The following is an 18,999-nucleotide window of genomic DNA, read 5'->3' on the forward strand; positions in this document are numbered from 1 at the left end:
AAGGAACTGAGGAGGGTGCGAGACGCACGCACTCAGGAATATTCCAACGAGACGGGAGATACCAACTGAGTGTATGCGTCCCGACCAGGCACTGCTACCGAAGATCTCTGATCAACGGCGCTGGGACACACTGTCACCTAGAGTGGGGCACCCACAAGGACAGCACTCGAAGAAGAAATGTTATTTCTCTGTTTCAGTGCACCGTGCAGCCAGTCAAACTTCCTTAAGCTCCCCGACCCAGGTTAGCCATGTTGCATTAGAACCAAGTGAACAAGCCGGTAACTATTCTCCCCAATTCCTCAGAAGTGTCGGGGAAACAATTTCCTAGGTGCTAGGCTGCCCCCCACCCTGTCATCACGATAGTATCTAAGCACCTCAGCCTTTAATGTACTCATCCTCACAACACCCTAGAGAGGTAAAGTAACGATACAATCTCTGTTTTACAGATTGGGAATTGAGACACTGAGTGTCAAAGGGTAGTGCCCAAGGTCATGCAGGAAGTCTGTGGCAGAGAAGGAAATGAATCCAGATCTCCAAAGACCCAGGCTAGTGCCATAACCACTGGACCTGCCCTCCTCTAAAATGTTAAGTTTAAACTTTCAGACGTTTAAATGCCTTTCCCATCATCCACCTTTGATCCCTCTTCCTAGGAAAAACCAGGAAGAGCAAGCAAACTTTGCAGTGTGACCCAAAGGTCAAATTCTCACCAGAACAGTCTCCTCCTCTCTGTCCTCAAAGTTACACAGGAAGCAGTTAGCTCAAGTGCCTCTGATCTCCATGGTATCACACCAAGAGAGAAGTATCTCCACCAGGCCCTAATGCAACTAAGGCTTTCTAGGTTAAAGACAATGACTTAAGTTGCACCAGAAAGCTATTACAAAGCTAGTGCCCCATGACCTGCACTAGTTTAATTTTTTATTTTTATTACGGTAGCATCCTAGCAGTGGACCATGACATTCGCTCTTCAAGAAATACCCCTCAACTAACAGTCTGCGGCATTCTGCATCCATTCTGCATAGTCCATTTTTAGGTGTTGCCCCACATGCAGTAATCCTATTATGACAATGGCCTGAATTGCTGAGAGGAGGTCACTAGACTAAGATCACTGCCTTTGTGTTAATTAAAAGGTGCTTTACCCACTGTTGGTTCCTGGCCACCTGGAAATAGCTGGAGATACAGGAGGACACCAAGTTTGCAAAACAGTAATAAGAGAACAGATTTCCTACAACAAAGGAAGCAAACATCAATCTTGCTATTTCTTGCAGTTGGCTCCCCTACAGCACAACCCAACTCTTCCAGGTTGAATCATTGTCAACTTACCCTAATCAAAACCTTGATCCTAGCAGGACGCTGGACAAGCCAACCAACCACACTAGCTAAGTCTAACAAAACAGAAATAGAGCCAAACCATTCAGAAGAAATCTCAGTCCTTCATTATCTCCACATTCACATAAATAGGGTGCGTGACAAGATAGAACCCTGTGGGACCTCACGAGAGCCCACAATGCAGCTGAACTGTTATCCAACACAACACTCCAGGTCATATGAAGGTGAAGAAACTGAGCCACTCAACAGCAACTGTATCCATGCCAGGGTCTCCAACTTAGCAGTAATACTTCACGGTCAATAGTTGAAAAGACAGCTGATAGACCCAGGAGAATTAGACGTTTTGCTTTCTTCCATCACCAGAAACCCAACCAGCCAAGGAAACCAGAGCTGCATCGGTCACATTCAAGCCTAGAACTAAATTGACCAGGATTAAGGAAAATTGAGTACTCTATGCACAAACAAAGACTCTTCACCACTTTCTAACCTTCTTTGGGAGATGGTTAGAGAGAAACTGGGTGGTAACTGGTAACACTATCAACTTCCAGAGAGGATTCTAACTGCTACTGTAAGAGAAGCTGGGACTGTGTCACTGCATCCTTCCAATCCCATCCTCAATAAGGGCCCCAATATCTTCACTGGCTGAGCAGCGAAGGGATTCTGATGCTACTCACAGGTGGTGACCAAATGCTCCTATAGCTTCTCCATGAATAAAAATGGCCAAAATTCAGAGTTTCTAAACAGAGATGGAACCATCCTATCCACAAAGAGCAAAGAAAACTCACATCAGTAAGCGAAAGTGATCTAGAAGAATAAAGCTGAGAAGGGCACATGGGAGTCTCAGTATGAATAGTTACGGACAAGAACCTTATGATGCCCTGCCAGGCTATCCACCGGGTGACCATATGGCTAGGAAGCATCCACCTGTAAGGGGCTTCTTATTCCAGTTCTATGAGCCACAGAGATTCAGACAGGTCTCCAGTCCAGGAGGGTATCTAACATTTTAGCTTAGAATGGGGATTTTAATGTCCATTTTTTCCAAGGGAGATCGTATTCTCTCCCTCTTGCCATCTTCCTTTAAATGCAGGAGAGTCAAAATTAGATTTACCACTTGGATACTTTTCACACTTGCGTGGAAGGTCTCAAGACAGCTAAGCCACAATTTTTGCATAATCTTGCTGAGACTTATTAACATATCTGTTTATATTATGCTGCTACATTAAAAAACAGCACATTTTATGTTACTGGTCCAACAATTAACCAAATACTGGTCCTACAGTAGGCTGCTCTGGAGTGGAAGTGGGTGTCTGGTGCATTTTTAAGAGCGCTGAGGAAGACCACCCCCATCTTTCATGATTAGAAGAGAGACAGGAAGTATTTACAAAAGCACTTCATGGTACTACCAATCCTCAATGCTACTTTAGATTAACACAATACTAAGTAGCAAAGTCTGTTGCGCCTGACCAGACGTCCTGATATTAGGGGCTTTGTATTATACAGGCAACTATATTCCCCGCCTCCCAGAAAAAATATCCCAATTTCTCACACATGTTATCTGGTCATCCTAATTGTGCATCTAAATCTACGATGCTTGTGTCCCCCTAACCTTTCAGATTAAGCAAAAATATCCTAGAGGAAAACAATATATTTTTGATGATTCCATTAAAGCTACGGAACCAATTTCCTTCAAGCTTGGCTTTAGTGAGCTCTAAGGCGCAAGCAAAGTTTGAACAAAGCGGTGTCTGCTGTTGTATGTTTCAGAACAGTAGTTCTCAAGCAGGGTTACATATACAGAGGTATTTCAGGGGGTAGATCAACTCATCTAGATATTTGCCTAGTTTTACAACAGGTTACATAAAAAGCACTAGAAGTCAGTGCAAACTAAAATTTTATACAGAAATGACTTGTTTTATATGCTCCAGATACTATACACTGAAATGTAAGTACAATATTTATATTCCAAGTGATTTACTTTATAATTATATGGTAAAAAATGAGAAAGGAAGCAATTTGTCAGTAATCGTGTGCTGTGTACTTCTGTATTTTTATGTCTGATTTTGTAAGCAAGTAGTTTTTAAGTGAGATGAAACTTGGGGTACACAAGAAATCAGATCCTGAAAGGGGTGCAGAGAACCACTGCTTCAGAACACATTAGGAAATCATTTTATTTTCCACAGAATTAAAAAAAAAAATTCATTTTACTGAGAAATTCCTAGAAGTTTGCCGAGAAGCAGAGCACAAGCATACTAAGTTTCAGAATTTGAGCCAGTCAGAAAATGAACAAGGTCTTGCAATGGAAGCACCACTTCAACTGAACATCTCAGTACACTGGGTAGTTCTGCTCCCACTAAATGTAACTGATTCTACTTAAACAGAAAATAAGCAATGCACGCCCCAGACCAGGAGCAGCTGTCTGCAGCAAACAATGCTGTTACCAGATTACACTGCAAAACTAATAAGAAAACAGACTGGCCATTTCCTAACACCCCCGCCTCCCCTATTCACAGCAAAATCTCAAACACATGCACACAGCCTCTTGTCTTCACAGGCAAAGGCCCAGGTTTGCTCCTAAACTACATTCCCCACATGACAGTTACATGTTTTGCCTCCTTGCTACCATGCCAACCCTTGTTTTGACTCCTCACAAAGCACACAAAAACAGACCACTGAAGTTTTATGTAAAGTTGGGCTGGCTGGAACCAATATATTTGCATAATAAAATCTTAACAGCTGGTCTACCAGTCTCCATCTGGAAACCTGCCCAACAGAAATGAACAACTGCTGAAAAGCCAAACACCGGGGGGGGGGGGGGGGGGGTTGTTTAAAGGCAGATGTAAATTAACCCAGCCTAACCAAGCCATGGGTGGCATAGAAGTCTTCCACACTTATAACAGAACGAAGCACAGTTTTGCTGAAGGACATAAATCGGTGCTGGACAGAAGCCCTAAAAGCAATAGCTTCAGCTTGCTTTGGGTTTCCAATTAACTCTTTAGTACAAAAGCAAATAACCAAATGCCACTCCCTCAGCTATAATATGAAGAATCTTACACATCCATTAGCAGAAGCATTTTTGCTTGCACCTAGGGTGATCATTTTCATCTTACTGGTGTCGTTAGCGTTTGACGTTGACAACAACACTGTGCTGTGGTGGAGCATACTCCTAGTGCTAAAGGATTACGCTGCTCTTCTGGCTTCCATCAGGGCTTCTGTTTAGTATGTTTATGAAGCAAACTGAAACCAACCTTTGTGTTTGCTGCAATCCAATTGGAAGTTTCACTGTCATCATCACACTTCTTAATCCACTTCTTCAACCACTGTTCAGAAAGTGAAAAAATAGAATCCATAGACTTTATACAGTTTAAATCTATCTTGCACAGACATTACATTAAGCTAACACTAAGCACTTAACATAAAAAGGAGAGCTGCAAAGGTACACCTGAATGACATCATTTGCCAAGCAGGGTGGAGTGAGCTTTAACTTGACAATTCCTTTTGTGGCAGAAAATTAGTTTGCCAGAATCACTAGATAAACCCTGGAAAAGAGTATTATAGAACCACAGAATGCCATTGGCTAGGGACTGCATTACTTGTGAGTCCAGAACAAGAAGTTTTTGGAAGGTAAGCTCCGGATGTAACTTGCTTCTGTGCAGGCTCTGCCCCAATACCAACATGGTCCAGTTAGTAGGAGCACACAGACTAAAGTCTCAGTTTCCCTTTGCTATTCTACCAGCTAAGAAAAGCAAGAAAAGAGTACTAACGCTATCTTTTTGCTCTTACACATCAGCTGTAATATTCTGGCAGGCTGTACAACAGGGTTGCTTTTCTTCTCTAATGATGTGTATTAACCCGATTTGCTATGTTGGGTCTCTGGGGATCTCCATGCACTACATTCCATCGACTAGCAATGTTCATACATTTCTCTGCATAAACTCAAAGATGCAAAGCCTCCACAGGATAAGTCTCCTACGATGTCCTAGCTACTTATGTCATGAGAGAATTACATATTATTCCCTCCCATAAATTGTTTTTTGTATTAAAGCTGCTGAATGTGTTGCATTTGAGATGCACATTGGGGCTATTTGGAAAGCCTGCACACCCTTTGCTTTCACATACTTCCCTACATTTCTAGGAGGAACACTGCTAAGTCAATGGATTTAAATTACTGAAGAAAAAAATGGGACTTCTTATACCGTGTAGATCAGGAACTGATTGAAATGGAAATGCTCATGGAAATGCTGATAAACTGAACTACAACCCCACCACCCTCCTTTACTGCTCCAATGGTAGCTAACTGCACTCATTCTTCCATTTAAGATCTTAGATTTTATTCTCTTTAGGGTATGGAACAAGTCTTCCTGTGTGTTTGCACAGCGCCTAGCCCAAGAGGGTCCCACAATCTTGATTAGGGCCTCTGGGTGCTACTGTATTAAAATAATCATCCATCTTTTCCACAGACTGTGCTAGATGGCAGGGGCACCTGAAATCAGGACCACTGAGATTCAATATTAAAACCAGAAGCAAGCTATGAGGTTACTAAGGTATTAAAGCACCCACAGGAGTGTTGTGATAACAGAAATACTCCTTGTAGAGTGAAGCGTTTATTCCGGAGGTCGCCCATCTCTACTGATGTAACATTATCCTACGACAACAGACTCTTCCACATAGCTGCACTAAAACACTCTTTTCATGAAGGCAACGCCGAGTGGTGACCCTGAAGACTGCTAACAGACTTCAGGTGCTGCTTGTTACTTCCTTGATATGAAGAGGGAGAAGCCTACAGTGCCCCTTAGTGTGAGCATAGGCGTAGTTCGACTTCTCAGCTCCAGTCAGGCCAACGGGACCACATGTGGGTGGGCAAATTCTGTGCCTGCCCAAGGCTTGCAGTTTGGAGGCAACGCCCCCTTTACACCTCCCCAAACTAAGCTCATAGGTGCGAGTGGTTATTGTACGGCAGCTATGGGCTCATACCTAGACACTGTAAATACCCACAGTACCACGCTACTTTGCTGGGGGTCCTGCAAGCAGTTTGACTTCCCCCTTTAGTTTTGCAAAGCCATGGGTTCAGCGAGGAAGTTGGACATGCTCACCTTGCACTTAACAGGATCATGCCAATTTTCACCGCAGTTAAAGCTGTACGTGAAAAAGAGAATTAATTCACAGAAGTTTAGCGATCACACTATGTAATTAAATCATAACTCTATTAAAAACTTACTTTTACAGTAGTTTTTGTCTTTTGGGTTACTTCACTGAAAGGGTCTGGGCACCAGATCTTGCTGAAGATAATTACTGTAAGCGTGTTTCAGTTAAACTAAAACGAGGAGTCCAGTGGCACCTTAAAGACGAACAGATTTATTTGGGCACAAGCTTTCATGGGTAAAAAACCCACTTCTTCAGATGCGTGGAGTCCACTCGAAAGCTTATGCCCAAATAAATCTGTTTGTCTTTAAGGTGCCACCAGATTCCTTGTTTTTGTGGATACAGACGAACATGGCTACCCCTCTGATACTCAGTTAAACTAGAATCCCATGCCCCCTGATGGGTGCATGACACACTTTAGAGTGTTCCCAAAGGGGCCTGGCTACTAACATTAGATCTGAAATGGATTAGTTTTCCATCCAGACGTATAAGGCTGCCTTGTAAAATAAAACAGACATCTGGACTCCTAATAAAAAGCATAATGCTGAACAAAAAAACTTCGTCTATGCATAGCCCTTCAAATGGCTAGAGGGGTATAAAAATGGACTCCTTGGTTTATAGGGAGTTTCTATGTCTAACTGTTTTCAGACTCCCCTCCGAGAAGTGTTTCCTCTACTGAACAAAATCTGTTTGAATGAGGTTAACTGCCCTAACAGTTTGCAGACTTCCATGTAATTCAGGTCTCAAGCAAAGTTCCTTCCCAAAACATTTCAAGAGCATTTAAAAACTTGTTTCTTGGCTTTTGGCTACAGCTGTTGATTCTCTCATTGAAAGTGAAAAGATCCAAATTAGGGTGAAAGCCCTTTAAAAGCACTTTATGCACAATATAAATAATAATCCTTTGCTATAGGTGCTCCACATATGAGGCTCTCTCCCACTTGGCAAACGGATTAATTCAGCCTTAACCCGCCTGTGAACATGAACTACCTTCACTTTAGATGGGATACCAAGGTAGAGAGAGGATGACTGAATTTTCAAAGGCCATTGAGTGAGTATGGGACTGACTTGATTCTCAGTCCTAGGTTTTACCCACAAGATGACCCTACATTGTTAACATGTTAATTTTGCCATTTCTAAAATGAAATTCCAGTAATTTATCAATACATTTCCCAGCTTTAGCTTTTAATTTCATACATGCCCATCACCAAGAGCTCACAGAATGATTTGGTTATGAGGGAACTGACTTAAGCAGCTTCAGTTTGCTCAACATTACTCCCGTTCCTTCGTTAAATGAATCAATTGAGGGAGAGAATCCAAGGGATTTGGAATTGCCCCAGAAATTTCTCTACAAGAGAGATTTCTCCCCGTCAGCTCCTAGACATTTTCACTTGGAAGACATTTTTATTTTCCAATTAGGAAGATAGGCAAGAACATTTTCAAATGAAGCAAAAGAAAGATGAACCACAAAACTAATCCTTGCTTTTAAAACCTCTCCCCTCCTTCCAAATGGTTACTAAGCTCTCCCCCCTCATATTGGCTCCTCTGGCACAAACAACTTCTCAAAAAGATATTTATACTGTACTTAACTCTTAACTTTTGAATGGTCCTTGAAGCTCTGAATTAATTCACAAGAGTGTTCTTACCAAAACTGACGTCCACATTTGCAGCGAACAGGTTTAGCATCAGGATACTGAACTTTAACAACATGGTGGCAGTCTGGGGCAGGACACCATTTTAACAGTCGATTACACTAGAAAATAAAGTGAGAAAACATGGCACGAAGAACTACCAGGAAAAGGACACTCACCCTAACAAATCATCCTTCCCCCCTGTATCCTGTTGTCCCTGTATCCTTTAACCTTGAGTGTCTTCAGGTATGTTTATGTTGCAATTAAAAAGCCACAGCTGGCTCATCCCAGCTGACTTGAGCTCAGGGGGCTCGAGCTGCAGGGCTGTTTAACTGCGGTGTAGACTTCCAGGCTTGGGCCAGCCACGGGTGTCCAACTGCAGTGTAGACATACTCTTCCTTCTTAAAGTCCTATCCACAGTGGCCTCGCGTGTCTGCTTATTCTACATGTTCACTCTATCCCCACAAAACAAGTGACTGAATAAATCAGTCAGTCAATTACTTCACTGTTGCGTCTCCTTTCTGAACAAGCAGTAGTGTGAACAGTTACTGCTGTCCCACTTTTATCTCCTATATTCTGAATGTATCTACTAGGCCACCTGGAAGATACTTTTCATGAGGCAAGTATAAAGTGTTTAAGCTTTCCTTTGGGGAAGTACTGGTCAAACTAACATCTGAGCAGTTTAGCCCCTCTCCCATTCTCTGTGCTGCAGTGATACCCTTTAAATGAAACACTGTCTACCTACAGCCGTGTTCAGGAACTCACATTTACAAGCCATACGTATTCTCAATCCCTCTGGTAACACATCCCACTGCTTTGTTTGCATTTTTACTGCAGCCACCAATGGACTTCTAGGACTTCTTCTAACCATTATAAACCCTTGTGCATTGTAACAACTGTGCATCTCCAATGCTACATCAGTGCAATGTCAAGAAGGCCGATTTAAACAAGAGTCAAGAAGTGAACGTTATTGTTTGACTGCAACCTTAACTTTCCCAAGCTATTTCTGATTACTGAACAGGCCGTTTACAGTATATCTGAATATTTGTAACACAGATGCAGTGAGGGAGTTAATACAATGAAAATTTCCCAACTTGCATCTTTAAATCTTAGTTTCTGTATCTAGGTTTATTCATTTATTTGTCAGTTATGGAGCCCATAGTTAACAGAACACTGAAATATTTTATTCAAAATAGTTATACATCATCATGTCTTACAGACTGACACTTGGGGTACCCGCTACATTTTAATGCTTGGTGTGTCCTGGTTTTGAGGCTGAAAAAAGCTTACCCAAATACACTGATTACCATATTGGAAAGACAAGAACCATTAAATCCTTCTCAGGACTTCTGTAACACTTACTGCATTTTGCTCATCTACTATGACAGTAATTTTCTAAATTTTTAAGTAATGTTCCATTGTCTCTCCCACTCACCCGCACATACCTTTCTGGGTCATGTGTCTTCCTGGTACACTGTGTTTAATACTTTCCCCATAATTGCACATAGCTTAAACGGTTTATAAACACTTGCTGCAAGAGCACTACCTTGTTACAACTGATTAGAACATCTCCTGTACAGAAGTCTATAGCCATTAAACTTGGGCAGCTCTTCATTTTCTGCTGACTTGGAGCATATTGCCAAAAAAAGAGTCGATGCATGTTCAGCCTTCAATGAAAAATGCCTGCTCATTTCAAGAAAGTGTTGCCATAGTAAAAGGAAAAATTTTTGATTACTAGCTCTCACATGCATATATCCTATCACAATTTAGAAATCTACATTGTCCCCCACCACAAGAGTACCTGACCTAATTAAAATGAAAAGGTGTTAAAAATGAGCCTTTAGACTTAAACAGAAGCAAGCCCCCGTCCCGCAACACCAACCATTGAGCCATAATTCAATCAAAAACGTGTCCAACACACCACTATAAATGGAAATAATCAAAGCTAGGTATCAAAGGGGTCTCACTGTATCTGTGTAGAAGAATAAAAAGATTAGAACAGAATTATTTCTTTCATGAAAGAAATTCAAATAAAAAAAACTCACCTCTACAAAACTATTAGTTATTAAATGCTGGTACTTTAATTTAACCTTTGAATCTGTGATCAGACGCCTATGGAAAGGAGAGAAATGCAGAAACATTCATTGTAGTAGAAAACTCGTTTATTTGCACAGTCAACAACTAAAGAGAGTGTAAGAATGTAGTTGTTTTCCCATATGCTTGCAGTTACACAAACATGTATCAGGATCCACAATCCAGGAACACTTATCTGTTTCCTATTGTGTAACATTACAACACAATACAAACACTTTGAACCTTACTGCTTTCACTTTGGATTCTTAATACAGAAGCACAAATGAAAGTTGTACAGTTCAAGCAAGACTGTTTTGAGGAGCATACCTGCATTTTTCTCAGGCTTTCTTGAAGAGTCCAGGGGTACAGTAAACAATTTTGCTAGTTTCTATTAATGTCAGGTTTGCACGTTTCCTATAAACTGCTTTCAAAGGTTCCAGATTGCACTTGCTGCACTGGGGACCAGCACCAGGTATGCCCAAATGTTATTTGGATTTCAACTGAAAGTTAACGTTTAAGCTGATGATCATTAACAGGATATTGCTGATATAGTCATATACAGAAAGGCAACAAGCTAAAACTGCAAGATCAGCAAAATACATGGTCTTCTGGACAGTGGCAAAAGCAAATAAAAACTCACTAAGTTAATCATTTCAGTTGTTTTAGGGGAGTTTGGGAGCACTTTCAGTTATATTTATTGATCCAATCTGCATGATTCTGGGTTTTACAACTATGTTGTGTATATATTGAGCTTAGGACTGGTGCATTGTAAATAACGACATTAAATTATGTATTACTGGAAACACAGATACAAGACTTTAGGACTGTCAATCAGTTAACTCAAGCGATTAATGCAAAACAATTAACTAGATAACTAGTGCCAATATTTGTAATCAAAAATATGAAGTGACCACTATATACTTTGTACTCTGTGTTGTAACTGAAATCAATATATTTGGAAATGTAGAAAAGCATCCAAAATATTTATAATACTTTTACATCGGTATTCCATTATTGCTTAACCGACTTAATTGCAACCTTTTTTTTTTTTGCAATTAATTGCAATTTTTTTTAAAATCTCACAATTTCCTTTTTTTTTTTTTTTTTTGGTAATTTGACAGCCCTAATGCCTTCATGTGTACAAGGCAGAACAGCTATGACTGCTTGAGGACTATGACTGAATTTCTTTTTTAGTATTTAAAATCTCAACCTATGAAGTTGGAATGATTTACACTTTGCACAAGTTATTGTTAAAAACAATCACTTTGTAATCACATACTGGAATAAACACGAAAAAGCTTTGAGTGATTTTACTACATACAGTACATGCACACCAACCTGTTTATATCTGGAGGGCCACTTAGAAGTAAGTAAATATTATAGTACCTAGCTCTTATATAGGACTTTCATCCATAGATGTGTGTTCATTTCATGGTGTAATCAAAGGAGCTTTCACATACTCATATTAATAATAAAGATTGAAATGAACCTGCATTGAAGTTCACCTCTGGGATGAGAATAGGAATGAGAAATTTCAGCCCCAAATTTTCCAAAAGCTGCACATAATCAAAGACAAAATTTAGGATGCAAGAGCCACCCCAAATGTAACTAGAATACAGCTAGTGTGACACTAGAATCCCTTATATGTGTTGTTTACCAAACCAGGCAAAGAAGCCACCTTCACAATTGCACCCTGCTCCTGTATGTAGGATTTGGAAGTGTCACCTTAAAGTGTCAACTACATTTCTATAGCGCCATTCACCTGAGGATCACAAATTCCCATAAGGTGGTGGGTGTTATTTGACAGACAAGGAAACTGAGGCAAACAGGGTCAGTGACTTGCCCACAGTCACAAATCAGTAGTTATTTGGAATAAACCCCATCTCTTTCCAATTCCCAGCCCCCATGCTCTAGCCAACTAGCCAAGCTTCCTTCCTTCCTTAACAAATTAAGTTACACATACAGACTGACCTCACTGAAGGAATCAAGCAGGAGAAGCAGATGCTTGACAATTTGTTACCCACTAACCTCTCCTGGCAACAAAGGGACGGGAAATAAATGCTATATACTGGGGGAATGTTTTTACAACAGCTCCATTAAACTTCACTTAAGTGGTCCTTTAACTTTGTGGTAGTTTTCTTTACCAGCTGATAAGGTTTAAAACATTACTACATTACCAAATTTCTTGCTGTCTAAGGAATTTAAGACCTAGAGCAGTAGAAATATAGCAGGATGCATATGATATGGAAAGAGATAGCCAAATTTGGATCATAGCACCCTATATTGAAAACTCAACTGGTGCTGTCTGCTCAGTAGTGGCCTCCTGACAATACTTTGATGAGGGTTAAGGGGCATGAGGATCACTAGTGACTGCAGACATGGTGCGGATAAAAATAAGGTCCTAAACCTGGAGTGTAAGCACTTCTGACTTGCTGCATCCTCCCCTTTTACAGAGTTCCTCAACACTGTCCTTTCAATTTTGTCTGAACTTTCTTAGCACCAAATGGGAACGAGACCTACTGTCGTACTATAAAGTTGTAGAGAAGCTGAGAAGGCAGATTCTAGCCAGCTGCTACTGGACAGCAGAAGCTACATGACAGCAGCAGCCATTTGGCACCAGTAATAAAGGCAGCTTGCTGTGCTTATTAATGAAAGCAACAACACTGCATGTAGGTTAAAGCAATTACCAGCAGCATTAGATAGGGTGAGGAAGGAATAGAACAGATTACCTTTAGCTGGTTTGAAGGTCTTGAAAGATTTAAGACAACCTTCTTCCTTCTCCCCCACAAGATCAATAGCTATAAAAGCCATAGGAAGCATAACTGACAAGAATATAGCTACACAGTGATGGATCTGGGAAAGTCTATCTTCACTGCTGAAACTGGCTTGCTCACAGGTAGCGAAGCTTAGAGATCCCACTCCTTCATAGACTGGGGGAAGGTAGAACTGGGTCTGTGCTTTCTCTGCTTTTATGGTGGTTAAAGAAGCCCCCAAAATTGTTTTTTCTTTTCAATATGCTTGCTTTTAAGAAATAGAAATTCAGATCCTGTGTAGTCTGGAAGGCTAAGGTTGGAGAGCTTGAGAAACGGTGACATCACATGGCCTAAGAATGGAAGTTGGTAGGGAAGGGCTTTTTAGTCAGACTATTAAAAACAACTTTTGTTTGCAGCTGTTTAATTCTAGTTACTTAATAGCTTGAAGCCTCTTAAAGGTTGAGCATCCTTCACACTTTCAGTTAAGGTGTTACACCTCCAAGACCTTCCAGAGATTAGGGAAGAATGGAAACAACAGGGATTTAAAATCCAAGTACTTGTTCAGCTAAGAGTAATTCCTGGGTGGAACTAATAGACATAGCTCCACTGCTACAAGCTCCTAGTGTAGATACATGCCTCTAGGGAAGTCTCATTTTGCACTGCTGTATTCTAAGTCACACTGGTGGGTAAGTTTGGATCCCAGTAATATAAGATCCCTACAAATAAAGTCTACTTAAAAGGTGGAATCTAAAATACTATGCAAAAACTAAAATTAAGTGTCACTGCAACACAACAATGTGCCTCTCTCCCCCCCACCACACACACACACACACACACTATTTCCTTCCCAGTCATGGCTGGTTATGAAGACATTTAAGAGCAGCTTTCCACTTACTGTCAACCCGGTTCCCCTTTATGATTGACTCAATGATGCCTCCATGCACACTGACACTGCAATTCACTACCTTGGAAGCAAGTGATGTAAAACAACAAACTAACATAAATGAACAAGTCTGGCTCCAGGCAGGAGGAGCAGGCTGAAAAGGAGAAAGCTCCAATTCAGATGCTGATCTGGCATGAAAAGTTAGAATGGACGTAACTGAGGTTTAGGATTATGAAGGGTATATCTGTTCAATAATAAAGGTGTCACCTCACATAAAAACAAGAAAGGCAAACCCATAGAATTCATTGTCGCATAAGGCTGCAGTCACTTACTGTAGCTGGTAATTTTATGAGCAACACCACTTATGACACTGGCTAACATAAAAGGGTAATTGAATCTCATGACTCAGGGTGTAATTAATACAATTCCCTATGAAGGGGTCAGGAAGGCATCTCTCACATCAGCCTATGTGGAATGGGTAGCACTACAGAGTTGGCCAAACGCATTACAGGAGTGCTCTTCTGAAGCTTCAAGTATTTTTCACTGCCCGAGGCAGAATACAGGACTTGATGGACCAGCATGTTGACCTGCTGTAGGAAGTTCTATATTCCTAGTCAGATGAGAGGAAACTAACAACTGTACAAGCAATTAACTGGGGTTTTGGTGACAGCGTGCAAGTGCTTTTATTCTACTTGTAAGTTTAAGAAGTGTGGCAGGGATTCTCCCCTCTAGCACAGAGCTGAGAATTGGACACCAGTACAGGGCAGTTCCTTGATCAATCTCTTGACACATTCAGACTTTAAAGGAGCTTCGAATGAGCCATTTCATAGATACAACATTTACTGGAGGGGCAAAATGGAAAAACATTAACAGAGGAAGGGTGACATCCTTCAACTGTGGTACTTACATAACTGTATTGTCGTCAACTAAGATATCACAGCCATGAGCAGGGCATGAAATAGTCTGAAAAAGGAACAAACTGATCAAGTAAGGTCTTGGAATGGTTTTTTTGGTGCCCCTTTACCATCATGAGGAACCCCACAGGATTTTATTGCAAACTAGCCATATTTGCTCAACAAAATCAGACCTCCAGATACATCAGCCAGACCCACCTCTTTGAGCAGCATGATTACGTTCAACCAGGGCTGAGATGCTTATACAGGGTCCATACAGTTCCCCATGAAACTCACATGCACTCTGTAGATGAAGAACTCAACCTCCAAGATTTGTTTATTCATTTTTGTTAGAAAAGACTCCTGCCTCCATCCCATCCTTCCCTCTTCCCCAACACAAGACCAGCACAAGTCACACAGATCCAATATTTACCTGTCCCATGCCTTCCTCCATTATTTTGGTAGTTAAATATTCACTCCAGCACTGCATACAGAACTTATGTCCACACTCTAGGCCAGTAAAGTACTGCAACAACAAAGACATGACACTGTATCCATTCTGTCCTTCCTGGAGCTGTGCAGTTTTGCTTATTTCATCTCTTACTTGCAGTACAGAATCTGACTGTTCCAACAATACCATATTGTTTACTCTGCATCATTATCACACCACTACATTGTTACAGCAGCTTTAAATGTGCTCTCAATGTAGCTGCAGTCTGCATCCTTAACAGCAACAGGAAAAATGGAGGTATACGATTTGCCCCTCCCTCCTCAAATACCTCTAAGTTGTCCTTCATTTTAGGTTATGTCTACACGGAGCCAGGGGTGTGATTCCCAGCTTGAGCAGACGCACTCATGCTAGCTCTCATTGAGCTAGTCTGCTAAAAATAGTAGTGTAGCCATGGTAGCGAAAGCAGCAGCACAGATTAGCCCCCATCGAGTATAAACCTGCCCAGACCCCAGGGCTATGTTCTTGAGGCAGCTAGACCATGCCTCCATTGCCAGTGCTACCACAGCTACACTACTATTTTCAGCATGCTAGCTCAATAGGAGCTAGTGTGAGTATGTCTACTTGAGCTGGGAACCACACTCACACCTCTATCTAGATATGGCTTTTGATTTATGCACCTGGTATGAGAGAGCTTTTTTCCCTATCTTTATTACTGTAAGGCTGCTATTCTGTCATGGAGGTTGCAGAAATCATGGATTCTGTGATTTTGGCAACCTCTGGTTACTTTTGCAGCTGGCAGCCCTGGGAACAGTCAGCCCCGGGGAGCGCCCAAGCACTGGTCCCAGGAGCAGCCCTGGAGGCCAGCCGCACCAGCCAATGCTCAGGCGGCCACAGGGAGCCCCCAAGCAGTGGTCTTGGGGGCTGCCTGGAATCAGCCACACTAGCCACTGCTCAGGTGGCCCCGGGGAGCACCCGAGCAGTGGTCCTGGAGGCCTTGCAGCAACAGGTGGTTGGGGGCAGTCAGCCACCGCAGGGGCTAGCCGTCAGCCCCCGGGGCCCCACGAGCTGCTAAGTTTTAGTCAGGGGTATTTATATAGTAAAATATATAACACAGGTCACAGGCCATGAATGTTTGTTTATTGCCCATGATCTGTCCATGACTTACTAAAATACCCATGACTAAATCTTAGCCTTCACTGTAAGTCACTAACAAATGCTGCACCATGGAACTAGGGTTAGAGTTAAAATGATACCCACTGTTTTCTTTCCTGCACTCACATCCCTCCACTTGGAGGGCACACTCAGTCGCTCACAGTTCCAGAATGATTACCAACCACATTCTGCCTGAGGCAGATAAGATACTGCCCATGCAGGTAGAAGCAGAAAGGAATAAAGGGGGAACAGGATGCGTTATGGGACTAATGTCGAGTAACAGGAGTTTATAGCATTAGAGGTCTACGTGAACAGACGTATACAGTTAACTTTCAGAGGGGTAGCTGTGTTAGTCTGTATCAGTAAAAACAACAAGGAGTCCTTGTGGCACCTTAGAGACTAACAAATTTATTTGGGCATAAGCTTTTACGGGCTTTCACCCACTTCATCAGATGTATGGAATGAAAAAAAGTTAACTTTCAGTATGTCAACTTGCTTGGTAAACTCTTCAGTCCCTTTAGAACCCAGATGTTCATCTGATCAGAAGGCTGAAGAACCTATTGTTAGAAATAACTTACCAACTGAGATTTGAAACAATGTTAATCATGCAGACAGTGATCCAGCAAGGACAACTTTGACTTTCTATGCATTATCCTCTACACCAGTGGTTCTCAAACTTTTGTACTGGTGACCCCTTTTAAATAGCAAGTCTCTGAATGCGATTCCCCTTAAATATATAAAAAGTGTTTTTAATGAATAACATCATTATAAATGCTGGATGCAAAGCGTAGTTTGGGGTGGAGGCTGACAGCTTGCGACCCCCCATGTAATAACCTTGCGACCCTGAGAGGTCCCGACCCTCAGTTTGAGAACCTGCTCTATACAAGGTGTGCCAAAACAACTTGTGGGACTCAAGTGATTATGTTGGGGGGGGGGGGGGGGGAAGAGAGAGAGAAGAACTAAAGAACAACAAATAAGACTGCTAGAGAGAGTAACTTTGAAGTGACGGTACTATATAAATGAGACTCAGATAGGACAATTATGTTTCAAATCACAGGGGGGAAAAAATCTCCTTCACTACCACTGTGCAAGTTCTAGTTTCATATCATCTGAGGATTGAACCCTCATTTTATATGCTGCCTGTAAAGCACCATATACTTGCGTAAGGCTATACAGATAATAGGGTGTCTCCTGGACAGCAGGATGATACAATAGAAGCAAGATTTTGTCAATTAAAAGACCTTCAACTTGAAAAAAATCACTTTCAGAAAAAGTATTGTTATGAACAACACTGAAGATTACAAGTTTTATGTTTCTTTACTTTGGGCATCTGACACTGGAGTATAGTTTACCCTTCCTTCACTAGCATGACCACCCTACTAAGGTACCACTCTGGGGGGCACTCACCTATACACTCTTCTCAAGGCCCTGCTAGAGGGTCCCTTGGCCTCCACTAGAGCTGTCTAGATTAGTAGTTCTGCCTGGAGTCATCTCAGGTCCACTCCTCCTTCCCCTCTACTAACCTAGACAGCTCAAGTGCAGGCCAAGGGACATCTACACAGGGCTTTGCCTTTAAGTGGAAGCTTCCTGTGGGAGAATACCTTCATCTTCTGTCAGCACTCAGTTATCAATGATGCAGGCAGCTATAGGGCCATAATCTCCACATGGGAGAAGACCTGCTTCAGTTTTCAATTATTATTTGAACATCTGATTCAAGACGACATCTGAGGCTCTGCGAACATTCCTGTGCTCAAACAATGCTCCCCTGGGGATGGAGCTTCAGTCGATTGGCAAGGAATTCCCCCCCGAAGTTTTGAGAAGTCTCTGGTACATTTGGGTGGAACTATGGGAGACCAAAGATTTGAAGATTGTGCTGGTTTACTCCAGATCTATGGTTACCATGGCACAGAAGGTTCATCTGCATGGGGTGGGGGTTCACAGCCTAAAACTATCATTAACAAGGATATCCTTTAACTATCCTTATCCAAGCAACTATACCAAAAGAAACACTGTCCCCAGAAAAGAGATAAATGTGTGTCCTTAGTGCAAGACTGATTTTGATAGCTTCCAGCAAGTAAGCTGATAGCTCCCTATTTCATGGTCAGTCACTGCCTCCTCCCAAGCTGTACAGAACATCTGCTTCTCTATCTAGCCATTTCTTTACTTTGAGGAACTTCCCTTCTTGTCAGTCAGCTTCAGACAAACTGAGAACCACCAATAAAGCTGCCCCCTCCACACACCCCTGGCAATTGATACAGCTGATAAATAACTATTCTGTTCCAAAAATGGCATATCATGGGCAGACATTACCTTACTTTCACCTTACCTTGCTATACTGATGAGATTCTAATGACCTCATTTGGGGGGCCAAGAACAGAGTCATTTTCCTGCTTTTTGCTTATGCCTATTTGCAAGAATTCTAGCATCAGTATTTTACTATCTTTTGATATCAGTGTCTGCTCTTTTGTAAGCAATAACTGAGCAAACACAGCAAGGACTCTGCTGATCCAAGACTGACATTTTCCCGAGCAGCATTTTTCTTCTTTAGTAAATAGCTCAGTGAAAGGTACCACAGTGACAGATCCAAGGAAGCCATCTATATGTCCACAGAATAAGTGCATCGCCTGGACTACAGAACAAGCTTCCCAGAAACACTACCTGTTAATGCTCCCATCAAATTTGACCTGAAGGGACACTGGGGCAG

The 18,999-nt window shown here is 41.7% G+C and overlaps 1 protein-coding gene across 2 annotated transcripts in view; it reads right to left on the reverse strand.

The window, feature by feature from the left end:
- ARIH1 (ariadne RBR E3 ubiquitin protein ligase 1) overlaps positions 1-18,999 on the reverse strand; it is a 117,695-nt gene that overhangs the window by 23,662 nt on the left and 75,034 nt on the right. For both annotated transcript variants that reach the window (XM_075132927.1, XM_048867870.2), the window contains exons 4-9: positions 15,126-15,218; positions 14,707-14,762; positions 10,136-10,202; positions 8,106-8,212; positions 6,414-6,456; positions 4,569-4,640 (exon numbers count right to left, since the gene is read on the reverse strand). In XM_075132927.1, the coding sequence (XP_074989028.1) occupies positions 4,569-4,640; positions 6,414-6,456; positions 8,106-8,212; positions 10,136-10,202; positions 14,707-14,762; positions 15,126-15,218 (438 nt within the window). The remainder of the gene's footprint in view (positions 1-4,568; positions 4,641-6,413; positions 6,457-8,105; positions 8,213-10,135; positions 10,203-14,706; positions 14,763-15,125; positions 15,219-18,999) is intronic.

This window comes from Caretta caretta, chromosome 10, assembly GCF_965140235.1.
Source record: "Caretta caretta isolate rCarCar2 chromosome 10, rCarCar1.hap1, whole genome shotgun sequence".
Taxonomy (NCBI): domain Eukaryota; kingdom Metazoa; phylum Chordata; order Testudines; family Cheloniidae; genus Caretta; species Caretta caretta.